At 45.1% G+C, this 15,311-nt stretch overlaps 1 protein-coding gene across 13 annotated transcripts in view; it reads left to right on the forward strand.

Annotated features, from left to right (window-relative positions):
* LOC105020624 (adhesion G protein-coupled receptor L3) overlaps positions 1–15,311 on the forward strand; it is a 253,307-nt gene that overhangs the window by 199,830 nt on the left and 38,166 nt on the right. For all 13 annotated transcript variants that reach the window (XM_020043547.3, XM_020043551.3, XM_020043555.3 and 10 more), the window contains 3 exons: positions 4,166–4,288; positions 6,146–6,351; positions 8,488–8,664. In XM_020043547.3, coding sequence (XP_019899106.2) covers positions 4,166–4,288; positions 6,146–6,351; positions 8,488–8,664 — 506 coding nt within the window. The remainder of the gene's footprint in view (positions 1–4,165; positions 4,289–6,145; positions 6,352–8,487; positions 8,665–15,311) is intronic.

The raw sequence follows: 15,311 nt of genomic DNA on the forward strand, positions 1-15,311 counted from the left end.
TTTGCATCACTTTATCAACTGGGGCCTTCTGAGAAAATATAATTTCTCTACAATAAACCCTCCCCAAAAAAAACACTTATCCTTCAGTTTTAGTGGGAAACGTCCATGTTTCAACCAACTCATTTCTGTGTACATCTCAATTTTCGCACCCATGCCCCTGGGAGATGAAACGGGAAGATATTTCTGATGACACAAACGACTGGCTACAGCTGTTCTTGGAATGTGGACTTAACAAATCAGCAGTTTACATTTCAAACGATTGCTGAACACCGTCGTGAGGAACGGGAGACGGGAAAGGGGAAGAAGGCGAGTGAATAAAACACGTTTGCGAGCTGCAGAAACAACCGCTGTGTATTAAGCATTAGGGAAAGATAATGTTATGATATATTGCCTTCAGAGGGATTTAGGATTTTTTTAGGCTCCTGCTACCATGGTAACCTAAAAATATAGGTTTGTGAAGTCGAATGGAGCAGCCAGCATCGGGGGAATTGTTAAAATGGGAATTTATTGTCTATGGCACTCAATTTATCTGGGTATTAAGGGATCCTAGCCCTGTTTGGAAGGAATCTAGACAATCCCCTCACGACGAACTTACCTCCCCGCCCCCACGGCGGATGTGGTTTTATATCCTTCATGGAGGTAGTCTGGTTAATCATGCACAGTGACATGTTTACTAGGCCTACTTTCGGGTTGCTCTGCTTGGTTTGCCAGCCAATGAGGTTTGTTTGTCCCCTGTGGTTCTAAGTGTCTGCCCTGCCATGTGCATGAGGATTTAGACACCCACAAAATCAGTGTCCACCGCTCTGGCAACGCCTCGCCTGAAGACAATGGGTAGACAGTGAATGTTGTACCCATAGTGTTTTCTCCTTCGCCCCATTGTCATCCTTTGCATTTTATTGCAATGTAATCGCAAGCAATTGATATGCTCTTAGAGTTTTTTTTCCCGTTTCCCTGCTCTGTTCATTGGATGTTTAATTCGCACTAACCAAGCACCAAATAACGTTACTGGTGAGTCAGTTTTCTTAAGCGCGCGCGCGCGCGCGCGAGTGCCCCTGTGGAAAAGATCAGCGATGTAACTGTGCGGGTGTGAGGGGGTATATTGGTTAAGCCATCATCATTTCTTCATCCTCATTATGATCATAATCAGTTTGTGTGTGTGTGTTGCTGTGTCTCTATCACTCCCTCCCATTGTTAATCTTCTGAACAGATTTAACTGATTTCCGTGTTATTTGAACCAGCTTTGAAAGCACCCACAGGCACAACGGGATCTCTAGCGGTGTGTGTGTGTGATGCCTAAAGCCAGTCTTAAGCTGTTTTCTCATGGCTCATCCAGTGGGACGAGGAACATTTCATCTGACACAAAGTTAGCCCTGGAATCCCGGGATTGTTCTCCGTCTCAGCCGTTGTCTCTTTTTAGTTGTATAGGAAGAGGCTTACATCTCGCCATCTCCAAAATAATCCCTGGCACCGTTATGTAGCGGATGCGAGGGGGCCACAGACTGTCAGCACAAAGAAAGTATTTCGGAGGGGCATGATACCGAATGAGCACGATGCATATATATTTAAGTTATTCCTTCTAGCTTTGTGCGATCATCTGAGGTAACCGCGGGGTTGATGCTAGAACATGGACTAAGTTGATAACTAGCTATTTCTCCCTATGAACACCAAATTTCCAGTCTTGTACATGTGTTCAGTTAATATTAGGATTCCTAAAAATGAAAGAGCATTTAATATGGCCTGCTTGGAGTGATAGGTGGGCAGGGTTTGCCTTTTGGTCCGTTAGTTCTATTTTGCCAGACATGCTCAAGAATAATAAAACATTTTAATTTTATACTATTCCACAGCCGGTTTGGTACTGTTGTTTGGGTCAGTTTGTGATCATGTCTTAGGGCTTGTTTACATCATAATACACTTTCCCATATACACTGCTTAAAAAAAGGGAACACTTGAATCACACATCGTGTCTCGATGAACGATATACAGCTTCAGAAAAAATTAAGAGACTACTGCACCTTTTTCTTTCCTTTCCAAAAAAGTTAAAAAGGGAAGTTCTGAGTGAGGAACAGAAGCGTTCAATTTGCAGTGGTTTCTTAATTTTAACCCTTCTGTTCCTCACTCAAAACCTTCCTTTTTGACTTGTTTGGAAAGGAAAGAAAAGAAAAAGGGACAGTGGTCTCTTAATCTTTTCCGGAGTTGCATATTTAAAATCGAAATCTTTACTGTACATCATGTAATTCACTGAGAACAAAATGATGTGACAACGGTCAATTGGAAACGAAATCACCAACCGATTGAGGGCTGGATTCAAACTCTCACCGAAAATCAAAGTAAACAATTGAAATCACAGGCTGTTCCAACTTGCGTGAATCTCACGTGCCTGTATGCACCCCGGACAACGTCTGGGCATGCTCCTGATGAGACGGTGGATGGTGTCCTCCGTGAGCTCCTGGACAGTCGGTGGCAGTATTTGGCAGCATTGCATGCACCGATACAAGTCCCAGAGGTTCTCCATTGGGTTCAGGTCTGGGGAACGTGAGGGCCAGTCAATGGCGTCCGTGCGTTCGTCATCCTGGAACTGCCTACACACTCTGGCCACATGAGGCCAAGCATTGTCCTGCACCAGGGGGAACCCTGATGATGGGTCTGAGGAATTCTTCCCGATACCTCACAGCAGTCAAGGTACCATTGGCTAGCACGTTGAGGTCTGTGCAACCCTCCAATTATATGAGTCCCCAGACCATCACTGACCCACCGCCAAAAAGGTCATGCTGGATGATGTTGCAGGCAGCATAATGTTCTCCACGGCGTCTCCAGGCTCTCACGTCTGTCACATGTGCTCAGTGTGAACCTGCTGTCATCTGTGAAGAGAACAGGGTGCCAGTGGCAAACCTGCCAATTCTGGTGTTCTCTGGCAAATGCCAATCGAGCTGGACGGTGCTGGGCTGTGAGCACAGGGTCCCACGAGGACGTCGGACCCTCATGCCACTCTCATGGAGTCTATTTCGGACAGCTTAAACAGGAACATGCACACCAGTAGCCCACTGGAATTCATTTTTCAGGGCTATGGGAGTGTTCCTCCTGTTCCTCCTCCTGCCTGTGAAACTTGTATGGGCTGCAGGTACAGCCTCATGCTACCAGTAGTGAAAAGGACACTAGCAAAATGCCAAACTAGAGAAGAATCAGTGAGGAAGGATAAGGAGAGAGCAATTGTCTGTGGCCACCACCTGCAAAACCATTCCCTTTTTGGGGGTTGTCTTGCTGTTGCCTCTCCAGTGCACCTGTTGTCACTTTCATTTGAAATTGATTCACAATCGCTTATGCTTCCTAACTGGACACTACTGTGATGATTACATGTTCCCTTATTATTTTTGAGCAGTGTATATCAAAGACGACGCTAGATTATTTTGCCATGTTAACTTGCAGATGTGGATAGATTGAGACACCGCCCTCCGAGATAGCGTGCGTCACATTTTCTATAGAGCCGGCGTTCCTCAGCGTCCGTCTACCTCGTCCACCTATCCCTTTCCTCATTTGCCTCAGAGGAGGTGTTGAACAAGGCCCCCTGGGTTTCAACTGAATTCCTCCTAACTCCACCAAGTCTTGCGTGCCTTGTACTGTATAACCTGGAGTGTTGATCAATCACGGGGCTTCAGCGGGATGCTTCCCTTCAAAAGCCTGCTGAAATCAGAGAATAGCATACCTTATTTAACACACCTCGAGAACCACTGATGAGTGGAATCAATTAGAATGGAATGAAAGGCTTCTTAGAAAATCAGACAAGGTCTCCCTCAAATTCGTTTTGAAGTTTGTTGAACACATGAAGGGATGAATAATAGGTGATTTGTGTGTGTGTGTGTGTGTGTGTGTGCGCGCGTGTGTTGGAGGGGCTGGAGTAGAAAGCATCTTCTGATTGCTTGTTGGCAATTACGTTGTTTTGTCTGCTTTGTTTATGGCCTTTAAAGGCCATGAGTGCTATGTTGCACATTGAGTGCGCTAGTGAGATCAGGTTTCAATGTGGAACTTTATTTGAAAGTGTGTGCTGCTCGTGGTGCGTGTTTCATACAGTAACATGCGCATGTTACCCCATGTGACATTCTCCTGCATCGCTGTTGAGAACCTAACCGTTAATAATAAAGTATTTTTCTTCTAATTTTCCTCTTTTCAGAGCTGGAGGTGGCCAGGATGAGTACGGAGGGAAATCTGCCCGACCTGAAATTCCCACAGAGCAGTGGCCATGGCAACTCCATCACCCTGTCGGCAAACACCTTGAAACAGCACGGGCGAAATGGTGACTGGCTTTTCCTTGAATAAATGTTTATAAATAAGGGCTCTCCAGCTCCAGTCCCTTACAGCTATTAGGTGTGAGTGCTATTGTTCCATCCCATTTCCTAGTGCCGGGCAGGAACAAAAGCCTGCTTACCCAGAGTCTTGCTTTGACTGGAAAGTTCATGTCCAAGATAGGACTGCCATTTACAACGACATACACTTCACTTCGAAAGCTTAAGCCACTTTTCTTTTCTTTGTAACCAGTAAATTGTAAGTTGAGAAAGGCTTAAAGGGCCAATTTGCTTTTCAAACAAAAACAAAGCTGTCAGACCATCCCCACCGCACAACCATTTACTAATGTTTTGAAGGAAAACTTTAATTACTTAAAATATTTAAGCCGCTTTGAAATAGATTGGAGGTGACCAGGAGGAGGTGTGGAGTTGTGCCGGGCTGCATTGGCTGGTCTGAATGAGAAATTTCCTGATCCCTTCCACTCAGCTAATTACACTTGCATACAGCCTGTTTCGAACAGGCTGGTGCGCGCAGTTCGCTTGCAGTTTCTTGACCCAGGTTTTAGTGTTTGCGGTTTTAGGTCACCTTTTATTAAACAAAAACAACTGTCCGTTGGGATGGACTCTGTTTAAAAAAAAAAAAAAAAAAAAAGGTTTTCAAGTGGTTGATGGCTGTGTTTGGCTATCATTCCGATAGACAGCGTAACGTAGCACTTCATAAGCCCCTCCCCCAACGCGTTGCTCTAAGTGAAAGACGCTGTCTGGTGGGTATGAATGTTACCCCTGGAGACGGATGTAGCCTTGGATTCACATGTATGTGACGATGTAAGTGCATAGTTTGCATTGAGTAACGTCAATATTACGCTTCAATGTGCCAAAATAGTGTTAGTAGCTGGTTGATTGGTAACACTTGTTTGCCTCCTCCTAGAGTTAATGGGTCTACCTAACCCTGTTATAACACATCTGACGCCATCACGGCAAATAATTAGTCAGGCCAGGTGTGCTGGATTAGGTCTGCTGAGAAAGCCTGGAAGAAGAGTGGAACGTTTTAATAGAAAGCTTGTGTAAAATAGGCAAAAGATGATACCTGTTTTCAAAACAAGTTGTCTTCAAGAGCAGCTATTAAACTGTAATGAGGCTGTCACTATACACAACAATGCAGGCCTATCTACGGGAGCTATGCGGCCATGTCTGTAATCCTTGTTCTTTTTTCCACGGCTCACCAACCTCGACCCTTGATGAATAAGCTCATGTCCAGTGGTGTCCGATTGTTCATTATCTCTGGATGTGCGCTTCTATTTCCCGCTCATCAAGAAGTGGCACCCGCAGGGTTTTATTTTTATCTCGAGGGAGCGTTCCAAGCCGCGGTGCGAGGGGTTTGTGCGTTTGTATTATCGGTCCTAAGTAAGAGGGGAGGTTGAGCGCAGTGCAATGAGAGCTGGGGAACTATTAACGTAGAGTAACTCACCTTCAAGAATGCAGTCAGTAAGGAAACTCCTCCAATGAATGCAGTTTTTATTTAAAAAAAATTAAGAACAAATCGATACAGACACTAAACAACTATGAAGCAATACAGCAACAGTACAAAACACGTTTTTACCGCTGAGCCCAGCTAAAAACAGCTTGGCTAGTGTAGGTTAATGATCTCTCCATTCACAAAGGCTTTTTTTTTTTCTTCTTTATTTACCAAAATAAAAATCTTCTGGGGATGTATTGTCAATGGTGGTTTGGGCCCTGAAGTCTGTTTCCTTGGTTGTCCTCCGTTTTCCTTAACTGGCGTGAGTCATGTGCAGCTTCGCCAGATTGTTTTCACCTGTCACCGGAGACTTTATGTCTAAGCCACGATGTGTTGTTTGTCCTGTTCCTAGGAGAAATCCGGATGGCCTTCGTCCTGTACAGAAACATTGGCGCTTACCTGTCCACGGAGAATGCCAGCATGAAACTAGGGAGCGAAGCTATGGCCACCAACTACTCTGTCATTGTCAACTCTCCCGTCATCACGGCGGCCATCAACAAAGAGAACACCAAAGTCTACCTGTCAGACCCTGTCATATTCACCTTGAAACACCTGCAGGTAGGACACACACGAATGAGTACACACACCCAAACAGGAGTCACACATTACCATGGAATTCGCAGGAAAAACACCTTCGTGGACACATTTTTAAAAGGTGCACAATCGCATCGATCCATCCACGTTTCTTCTTTGGCTTTTGAAGTTCCCATTATGAGGTTTTTACTGTATTTTATTGGACAAAAAAAAAAAATATGAATGTGTGCTATGATCAGAGTCGGACATTTTTCATGAGATATTGATAATGCCAAACTTTTGTTTTCATTAGATTCTGCCAGTTGGTTTTGGAACAGAAGAGTGTAATCTAAAAGGCAGAGCTAATAGCGGCGTTCTATGGGTTGCCCCCGGAGGCGTGTTCGTCATAGTATTAACTTCCTCCCCTACTGCATTATCTTCCCTTTGCACGACTCCGTCAAAACAGCCGCAGTCTGTCTCCCAACGTCGCCGCCAGACGTTATTAGGCAGGTTGAAAGACCTTTAGAGGAACTTTTAGATGGCTATGTGCATTTGCTGCGTCTGGGAGGGACAGTTTGGAAGGCGAGAAAAATGAGACCAGGGTGTTAGTGAAAGAGAAAGGAAAGCGAGAAAGAGCCAGAGGAACACAGAAAGAAGAAAGATTAAAAGAAGAGAGAGATAAGAGAGCAGAAAGAAATGAGGGAGAGGAACGCAGAAAGAAAAAAGAGAGGGAGAAGACCACAAAAACAGAGAGGAACACAGTAAGAATAGAATAAGGGAGATAAATAGTTTTTTCTAAATTAAAATGGGAAATATCAGACACGGGTCCAATGTAATACCAAAGACCACCTGCCTTTCGCTTCCTTCCTGGTTTTGTCAGAAGACACAGTTTTAAAACTGTCTAAGGATAATGCAGGCTGTTTCCTATGTTTTCTTTGCCCCTCTTGTCAAATAAAACTGTGCTCTAATGTTTATATGGTTTCTTAGACTCCTTCCACATCTGATAGTGAGGTCATGACACCTGGAATGCAGTTTGGTTTGCCAGAGTATGGTTCTATGCACATACTAGAAATAGGAATACTTTGAATGGTTAGGAATACTTCTCATTTGGATAGGAGCACTTGCCTATTCCCAAATCTAGTGCCATCTCATCCAACCGCTATGGTTCATGGTCATCACCAAATTGATTGGCTGTACCGTACAAAGAGAATCTGGCTTCCTACTCTTCGCTTTAGTCTTTGTTCGGTTGCCCTACAACTAAAAGCCCTTAGATCCAGGGTTTTGGATCACTAGTCCCAGGGGACTGGGGCCGTCCTCTAGTTTTTGTTTCGCTTCCTCGCCTCGGTACTTAATGGACTAATTAAAGTAGTTAATGGGACTGAAGGTCACCTCATCTGGTTTTCCAAGCCGTGCCGCGTTGTATCCAACCAGCGATTGGTTGGCCTCCTGAAGGGTAGCTCAATCAGATGTGTAACTTGTGCCCGGAGACGATCTGCTGATTATCGATGGGTCACAAATGCCATGCTGTTCCCTATGTGGTGGACTACTTTTGACCACTGCCCCCCGTACGGCGACATTTGGGACACATCGCCACATCTCTCAGTCTAAGTCGCAGTTGTGAATGAACACTATTTGAGACAGACACGTGGGGTATTCTTATGCATCGGCACGTCCCTCTCCCCTTTATCTGCATTAGATTCGGAAGTGAGCATTTTGAAATGGGCCCCGCGACACAGCAGTGGATACTGTGATTGTTCAGGCCGCCACCTGACAGAGCGTGGCCGTGGCGGCCATTAAACAGGACCAAGTCCATTGTTGTGTGGTTAAAAGTTGGGGGGGAGGGAGGGGGGGGACGACACACATGAAAGGCAGCTCCACTGCTACTAGTCGCCGCCATGAAACCACCACTTTAAACAGGAATTAAGGTGCTTTTTGCCAGATATTTCATCTGGATCTGGAGTTTTGTTGTTGTGGCATGTTGAGGTTTGTGGAAAGCCTCCCTGAAATTAGCTCCATGGGTTTCCATTTATCCCAGCGAGAGGCTTGGCTTTTAGACTGGAGCGTGACTCAACCTGCAATCAGTGTTGTTGTTTTTTTTTTTTCTTCTAATTCCCGTTACCACCATTATACCGGGGACCGTATGCAAATTGCTCTGCGGTTCATACCATTTGTCTCCCACAGCATTCAAAGGAGAGCTTCAACCCCAACTGTTCTTTCTGGAGTTACTCCAAGAGGACCATGACAGGGTTCTGGTCAACGCAGGACTGCAGGTTGCTAGGCACCAACCGGAGTCACACAACGTGTTCGTGTACCCACCTGACCAACTTCGCTATCCTCATGGCTCACGTGGAGGTCAAGGTAACTTTCCGTCGTCTCTTTTGTCCCGACACTCCACGCTCACACCTTTTCCTACTTTCAGCTCAAATCCGGCAATCAAACTGTACAATATTATTGTGTCCCCCCACAAGTAACGGACAGATGGTTCGGTTTGACGACCTTCACAACAGCGCTTCAACAGAAAAAAGTAGTTCATATCCAAACCGGTGAGGTTTTATGCCGGAAGCGTCCTTTGTCTTGAGTGTGTATTCATTGTGGGCCCCTTGCTTTTTGTTTGGCCTTGTGCTCCATAGTGGTAGAGTGTGGCCCATGCAGTGGGGAATAGCATTGGGACCTTCAAGAGTTCTACGAGGCTTCCGTTGAGTCGGCATACCAGCACCTACTTTGCTTACAAGCATTTTGAATACTGAAATGCGCGGTTAGATTTTTCAAACCCAATCTACAAGTTCAAATGAAAGATGGTGTCTGTTCAAGTTGTGCGGTGTGGTTGTGTTCTTAGAAATTATGAAGACTTCTACAATGTCTGTGTATTATCAATATAACGCCTGCACAGTGTGTTTCTACTAGTGATGGCCATTCGCGGCTTCATTACCGTTCTTCTAGCAGCAGGATATTACGCTAGCAGCGCTAACTTATTTTCAAAATAAAAGTCATCATTGAAATATATAAGGCAATGTAGTTAACAATCTTGTCTGTCAATCTAGTCATTTTATGTTTAATATCCATTCCAATGTTGTTCTTGTCTGTTCTTGTTGCCTTACTTATTTCAATTATGGCTTTAATTATGAGAAAGAAAATCTGAGTTCTGCCAGCTTAATATCCTGCTGCTAAAATAACGCTAATGGAGCCTTGTTTGACCATCACGAGTTTCTACTGTACATTTCTTAAAATGTGTGGATGTTGTTGGGTTTGATAGTTTGCTTTTAACAGTCTGTGGGCATTGGGAAAAATCTGAATTGACTTTTCATTTGATGTTTACTCACATTGACACAAATAGTGTACAGTCCATTGCTACTAAAATCTTTATTTACTTTGTTGTTTATTTGTTGCTGTCTCATTTACTCAAGAGGTCTTCTCATTCCTGAACCTCCCCCCTGCATTTCTGAAGGGAACAGGAAAAACTCTTAAGACCGATTTAGCTCAAGCCCGCATTCATTTTCAAAGCGTTCATTTATATATTTTGTCTTAGTGCCCTCATACCTGGGAGGGAATAAAATCAGTTTGTTCTTTCATTGCACTGTTGGATGCTTCGTTGTCGCTTTCGGCCTTCTTGGGAAAACAAGAAACGAGAGACAATGAAAAAATCGGTGTTTGACAGACAATCGTATGGTGAGGATGCCAGCGGGATGAGACAGGGACAGTGTCAGAGAGAGAGGAAAATATAGTACGAGCATTGTAGGAGTGTCACATGAAAGATTGGCCTCTATTTTGTGTTGAGCAGAGGTGCGAAAGTGGCGTCGTCAACCGGTGATTGTGGAGGGAGAGAGTGAGGGAAGGGGAATGTTGGCCTGGAGGGAGAAGGAGAAGGAAGGTGACGACGGTTAGATTACTTCTGTCACTAAAACTGTAAGGGCCACTTTGCTGAAGCTATCCGGATGCTCTTGCACACTCTCTCACTCATTCTCTCTCTCTATGTGTCATTGTTTCTTCATTTCTCTCCTCGCTCTCTGCTGTCACCCCCCCCCACACACACACACACACACACACACACACACTCTCTGGCTGTCTGTCTCTATTGCCAAAGGAAGTGAACCGTAGTCAGTTAGGCAGGAGGACTGTATTGCCTTTCCCAGTTGGCCCAAGGCCATGTCTCCCCAGGCCCCCGGGTCTCTCTCGGCCTCACTCCCAACCCTCACCAGCCAACCAGCCCGTCTGGTCTGGGGGGAGTCAGTCATGGAGGGCAGAAGGAACTGTTTGTCACTTGGCCACTTGGGTTTGGGAACCACTGTGCTCTAGCCTCAGCGTCAAGCCGGGCCATGAACGCAGAAGTAAGCTTTGAAGAATCAAGGGGCCTTAAGAGCAAAACGAATATTAACTGCAGTAGATACCATGACCTAAATGGTAAGTACAGAGTACTTTGTCATGCTCGCTATGTTTGTCCTGGCATTGCAATCCGGAAGCGCCTTTGAAATGGGAGAAAATATAAAAGCACAGAAATTCATTCTGTTTGAGTGACCATATTTTGTCTCCATGGTAACAAAACATTGCATGTTGCCCAGTCTAGGCTTTTCCCTCTGAGTGATAGATTACAGATTAGCACACCACAATTACCATCTTCACTCTGAGAGGGCAGAGGCTCGCTATGATCATCATCATTCATTTTTCTGTGTTCCCGCCAGATAGACAAGGTATTCCATTAGAAAATAACTGATGCTGCTCTATTTTCAAATGTTAGTGATTTTTACATTTAAGTCATTTAGAAGATGCTCTTATCCAGGACAGTGAGTGCCTCCATTTTCATACCCGCCCTCATGGGAATGGGAACCCAGACTCTTGCCATTGCTCTACCGACCGTGCTACGCAAGATCGCCATCATCACATGACGTGACCGCAAATGTGCCTCCCACCTTTTAACAGTTTAAGTTGTGACTCTCCTCCTAGAGGTTTTGACTCTCAGAAACACGACAGCTTACTCTGTTCCTCTCCGTCTAGAAAAGACTGGACAGGACCAGGTTGTAGACCAGTGGTTCTCACCCTTCTTCAGTTACTGGACCACCAACTGAATTTTGCTCAGAATACCCCACCAGTGCACCTTCATGTTTGTTAGTTTTTTACCAGTAGCCCTGTGGTGTCATCTCAAGCACCCACTGTGGAAACCACTGCCGTAGAGTGTAGAAAATACACTGAAGTGCCAGAAACTGCAGAAATATGACGGGGCTTGGGCTCCATGAGCTTGCGGAAGTAGTCTGTAGGCAATGAACACCATACTTCCTGCAGAGCGGTCCACAATTCTGTTGTATTCCGAGGTGTAAGATTTCTGTGTTCCACAGCGCGTTGCTTGGCATCCCAGATGTGTTCGATAACGTTGAGTTCTGGTGGGAATGGCAAGACCCCAAACTCAGATGAGTGTTCCTCTAACCATAATTTGGCGTGTCTAGACTTGTGTGGGGCTGCAATTTCCTGTTGGAAGAGGCCAAACCCATCAGAATGAACGCAGGGCATTAACGGGTGTAACTCTTCAGAAAACATGCACACAGTGTTCACCTGTCAGAGGCATTTGCTGACGTACCAGGGGTCCCATTGAATACCAGCTAAACCAACCCCATACCATTACGGGGCCCCCACCAACCTGTAAAATGCCCTGTTGACACGGAGCCACAACCAGCCTGTACAATGCCCTGTTGACACGGAGCCACAACCAGCCTGTACAATGCTCTGTTGACACGGAGCCACAACCAGCCTGTACAATGCCCTGTTGACATGGAGCCACCACCAGCCTGTACAATGCCCTGTTGACACGGAGCCACAACCAGCCTGTACAATGCCCTGTTGACACGGAGCCACAACCAGCCTGTACAATGCCCTGTTGACACGGAGCCACCACCAGCCTGTAAAATGCCCTGTTGACACGGAGCCACAACCAGCCTGTACAATGCCCTGTTGACACGGAGCCACAACCAGCCTGTACAATGCCCTGTTGACACGGAGCCACCACCAGCCTGTACAATGCCCTGTTGACACGGAGCCACCACCAGCCTGTACAATGCCCTGTTGACACGGAGCCACAACCAGCCTGTACAATGCCCTGTTGACACGGAGCCACAACCAGCCTGTACAATGCCCTGTTGACACGGAGCCACAACCAGCCTGTACAATGCCCTGTTGACACGGAGCCACAACCAGCCTGTACAATGCCCTGTTGACACGGAGCCACAACCAGCCTGTACAATGCCCTGTTGACACGGAGCCACAACCAGCCTGTACAATGCCCTGTTGACATGCAGGATCCACGGCTTCATGGGGTTCTCTCCACACACAGATCCTTCCGTCTGCCTGAAACAGTTGCAAACGTGACTCATCAGATCAGGCTACTCGTTTCCAGTCAAGTGTCCAGTGGTGGTGTTCCCAAGCCCAGGCGAGATGCATAGCTGTGGGTCGAGTATTCATCAGGTACTCGAGTTGGGCATCGGCTCCTAAAGCCCATATCCTGGAGGGAACGTTGCGCTGTCCTCACACTGATGTTTGTTGAGGGCCCAGCGTTGAATGCAGATGTCATTTGAGGCAGTGTTGCATGCCTATCACGTGAAACGATTCTTGCCACCTGACACTGGTCACGTTCTCCCCCAGTCTTTTTATGGCCACACTGCTGTCGAAAGATAGATGTTTTGCCAGAATTCGTGTATTCACGGTACACCCTTGAAACGGTAGTACATGAAAATCCAAACTTCTCCTCTACCACAGAAATGCTATGACCCATTTCACAAGCTCCAACTATTAAACTGCGTTGAAAATTGATTAAATCGTGATAACATGCCATTCTCACTGTGGAAACAGCTCTAGATGCTTCTACAGATGTCTATCGCTTTATATATGCACTGGCAGATACAACCAATGACGTGCATAGGTGCCGTTGCTTTGTATTTTGTATGGGCTCGTCTTGACCAGTTTTTCTGGCACTTCAGTATAAATTCAAGGCACGTATCAATCTAATTTACAAATTTATTCTGAACAGTAGTACAAGACGACTCACCAGTTTCACTAAGACATTACATAGGGTAAATATGTTCTCTGAGCTTCATGTATTTGATTGGCTTGTCATATCTTACTAAGACATTGCTATTCTGTACATTGTCACAAGGTTTGTTGATTTTGTACTTTTTTTTGCAAATGGCCCGAGTGTCTTGCTGAAACATTGCCCCCATAAGAAATCCAACACACTCCTGAAGGGCATTGACAGCATGACTCACTATCATATCCTAACAGACACTCTCGCACCATGCCTGTCAACAACAGGGAAACGAGGTAGCTGCCGTCCAAACAATCTGGATGGGATTGCATGCTTTCTCTTTCATCTATTTCACCTCTCAGGCCTTTCGTGCAGCAACATAAAGTAGCTTGAGGGCAAAAGCCATCCCATTTGTCAGCTTTTCCTGCCAACGCGCTGAACTTCACCGTTGTCCGCTTAAACAAATTCAACCAAACAGGCCTTCACCAGTGTGTTAGTCAGAGATTATGTCGCTTTTGTGTCTCTGGGAAGGGAATTGATTGCAGAATGACTTGAGCGAGGGAGAGAGTGATTGCTTAAGCGCTCTGTCAAAGTAGTTTGATGCTGTCTCCTCTATTCATGCAACTCAAACTGCTCTCTCATCAGGCATAGAAATAGTATGTTAATGCTTAGTTGAAGGAGTGTTTAAGTCTATTGATATACTCCTTCTTCCAGCTGGAACTTACTAAGAGAGAATCCTTGTTCATGGATTGAATGAAGTTTTCCAACAGCTGTTGAGAATTGCTTCAGCTTGTCCTAGCAAGTTGTCATTCCTATCAACTTCATCTGTTTCACTATGCGTCCTTCTGATATTTGTCTGATGTGCAACATACTATCACAGATCGTTGTGAAATAGACACTAATTACTTATTTGTGACATGGACACTATTATAAAATAAAATGTTGACAGGACACTAATTTCTCATTTCTGCACTGAAGGAAGAAATGTGTTTACAGGACATGATTTTGTCAGATATTTTCTGAAGGAATAAATTAGTGTAAGAAATATTAGGTAAGAGTTAAGGTTAGGGTAAGAGTATGGTTAAGGCTAGGATTTAAAGTAAGAACATGGGCTAATGTTGTCGCTAGCCCATTTGCAATACAAGCTCTGAACTCTTCCAGGTTTAAATGTAGGTTGAGTCAACCAATCACATGCCTTTCCTCCAACACATTACGAATAAAGAATCCATACTTGGCGTTCATGCGATGAATTTCTCATAAGCAATTTGTGTCTATTTCACGAAAAACTGTAATATTGTCACCAATGTGACATTTGCATCAATTTTGATGTCACCTGTTGGATGCCTAAAGTACGTTATGTATTTTAGATCCATTCAAGATGCTAAATAACAGATTAATCAAACTTAACAAAGGGATACAAACAGTGTTAATAAAGAACCGACATTTGCAATGGCCTGCTTTAGGGTTTCTTGTTAAATACCTTAATCCCACCCACCACCAGACAGCTACCCAAGGCAGCGGCAGTCTACTCTTTATCGAACCGCCCTCCTTTGAATTTAAGCTTTCATTTCCAAGACAGCCCAAGGGTTCTGGAGGCACTGTTTAAATAGCAGCTAAAGCACCAGGCAAGACTGAGAAAGATAGACCTGTTGTCCCTCCAACTACAGGCCATTACTTAGGTGGTGAGTTTGTGCGCTGGGGTAGGGTTATAAATCACTGGTGCCTCTCAATGGGATGATGGAAGGGGGATGCTTTGCCCCATACATCAGTGTCCTGGTGGGTTCTCTGAATCTAAAATGTATACACTACCATTTAAAAGTTTGGGGTCAGTTAGAAATGGCCATGTTTTCCATGGAAACATACTGTACATTAAATGAGTTGGAATAGGAAATATAGTCATTATCATGCTTGAATATTTACAGTTGTTACATATGCATGTCTACCTCGGGGACCTCATTGCTGCTATCTCTGCATCCCGGTTGCACATGCTACCTTACTCCTT

The sequence above is a fragment of the Esox lucius genome, chromosome 24 (genome assembly GCF_011004845.1).
Source record: "Esox lucius isolate fEsoLuc1 chromosome 24, fEsoLuc1.pri, whole genome shotgun sequence".
Lineage (NCBI taxonomy): Eukaryota > Metazoa > Chordata > Actinopteri > Esociformes > Esocidae > Esox > Esox lucius.